Below are 2,083 nucleotides of genomic sequence, written 5' to 3'. Positions count from 1 at the left end.
TTTTTTGGCATGGCTATATCAGTTCTTTCTGTGCAGACATTTCTCCGAACCGGAGCCATCTTATCGAATGAACACAACAGGTTGTCGGGGAAAAGACTCCAAACTATTATTCTAAAATACAGTTGATGAGAAATATGGTTTTGATTTTTTTAATTTTGTTTAGCTGTAAGCACCTTAGTTTTCATGGTTAATTAATCAGTAATCTTTATTATATTTGTTTATTATGTAATATTAAATTATAAAATTTTTTTTTTAATTTTAGGGGCAATAATTGTTTAAACATTTTCTTTTTTTTATATACCTATATTACTGTCATAAATTTGTAGTTTAAAGATACATTATAGTTATATGGACTATAATATGGTAATATCGTTTTCAAATACTGGTAAGTGGTGATATAGGCAGTACTGGAAACGCTGAATATGAATATGAACATATCCTTGGTGTGTTGTATAAATGTCTTAAGTCAGAAATTGACATTTTTGGCTGATAGTATATTAGAATGATTTGTAAGAATTTTTTTATTTTAATAAAATACTGCTTGAAAAATAATTGTGTGGCTAAATAAGTTTGGGAACCACTGCTCTATGCCAAGGCCACAGCACGCTCGCACGCTCTATAACCGTGACTCGGGCAGCAGCACTCTCTCTTTGGCCACGCCTGACTTTTTCGTGTAGGTTAGTTTAATATTGTTGAATATTATGTACTTGAATAAATTGTTCTAATTGTACATACATTTTTTTTTTAATGTAAGGTATTTTAATAATAATAATACTTACATTTTAATATTTTATTGTTATTATTATTTTCACGTGTCGAGGAAAAAGCAAGAGAGATTTACAATTTTGTGTACGCATGCGCAGACATTCACGGGTATAGAGCTCTGTTTGAAAATAGGTGTTTGAAAGCTACACAGTCCTTTGTCACGAGTCTACGAGACACACAGCCACATATATACATAAATACATTCCTACAAGATCGTATTTTTAGTCTTCCGCAACTCTAGTCTCATATTGACAATAAATAAAGGATCTATTTTATATTAAACCAATATAAACGAGTTTAAAATGTATGCTTAATTTATATATATTTTTAAATAATTTGTCATATTTGTTTGGTCATGGCCGGAAACAGTTTCGCATTGTTACTGATGGGTAGTACGGTCTCTACAGCCATCGAGCTAACGTTCTTGGGTTTCGTAGTTTTCCCATTCAACGATGACAAAAGTTTTTTCCTCAACACTCGCTTGACCTTTACTGGCCTAGTTAACGTAATTGTATTTTCAATTAAAAAAATTGAACGAATTTGTCCACGCGTTTACTTACTGTTTTTCAGTTGGATTAGTTAGTTTCGTTCTGTCCTCCTGGTGTGACGTTGTATCTCTCGGCAATGTAACAATCATCGGAATTGCTTTTACAACACGTTTCGCTGGTTTTATCCTCTTCGTTTCAACTTTATTCACGGTGGTGGAATTTGGATTTCTCACCCCTGGAGACTTCTTATTAGAGTGAGGCTTTTGAATTTTGATTAACGGTTGTTTTGTGGCCAGGTTTTTTTTTGTAGACGGTTTTTGCGCCGGTGATTTTGCTACCGATTGCGAGATCAATTTTTTAACAGCCTTTTTTGGGGCATTCAGTGCTTTCTGTTGTATTTTGGGTTTTGCTTCCGTGACCACATTTATTGCGTGGTTGGTTCCAACGTTCACCGACAGTTTTCCAATATCATCCGTTTGTTTTTCTGCGACCTTTCGGTAGATTTTTTTAACTACGTGTCCTTTTCCATTTTGAGTTTTTTTCCTGTCACCTGAAACCAATTTGACCTTCGATAATTCACTCATTGTTTGTTTTAGTATATGTTTGGTTTTAAAAATCGATTGAATAATTTTTCGTCTAAGACTGAGTATTTCAATTTTGTTTAGTTTATTCAAAATATGTCACCATCGTTAGCAACAATGACCAGCCAGCTACACGTCTCAATAACGGTTTAATTTTCAAACAACAAATATTTTAACTATTTCCAAAAATAATTTCTACCAAAATGTACAGTAGGTACCTATTTATAATGATAACATGTTTTTGATTAT

General features: G+C 32.8%; 1 protein-coding gene across 1 annotated transcript; it reads right to left on the bottom strand.

Moving 5' to 3' along the window:
• Positions 1 to 1,104: 1,104 nt before the first annotated feature.
• LOC132933846 (uncharacterized) lies at positions 1,105 to 1,837 on the bottom strand. Its single transcript, XM_061000117.1, has 2 exons — positions 1,326 to 1,837; positions 1,105 to 1,261 (listed from the first exon to the last, which is right to left on the bottom strand). The coding sequence occupies exons 1-2, from the start codon at positions 1,835 to 1,837 to the stop codon at positions 1,105 to 1,107; spliced, it is 669 nt and encodes a 222-aa protein (XP_060856100.1).
• Positions 1,838 to 2,083: the final 246 nt, after the last annotated feature.

Source organism: Metopolophium dirhodum, chromosome 1 (assembly GCF_019925205.1).
Source record: "Metopolophium dirhodum isolate CAU chromosome 1, ASM1992520v1, whole genome shotgun sequence".
Taxonomy (NCBI): domain Eukaryota; kingdom Metazoa; phylum Arthropoda; class Insecta; order Hemiptera; family Aphididae; genus Metopolophium; species Metopolophium dirhodum.
This window is presented reverse-complemented; position numbering and strand designations above follow the sequence as displayed.

Bases quoted from the DNA above. Each gene is read 5' to 3' on its own strand.
- LOC132933846 (XM_061000117.1), bottom strand. From the start codon at position 1,837: ATGAGTGAATTATCGAAGGTCAAATTGGTTTCAGGTGACAGGAAAAAA. The intron at 1,262-1,325 runs GTAAGTAAACGC...TACGTTAACTAG, and splicing joins ACTAATCCAACTGAAAAACA to GCCAGTAAAGGTCAAGCGAG.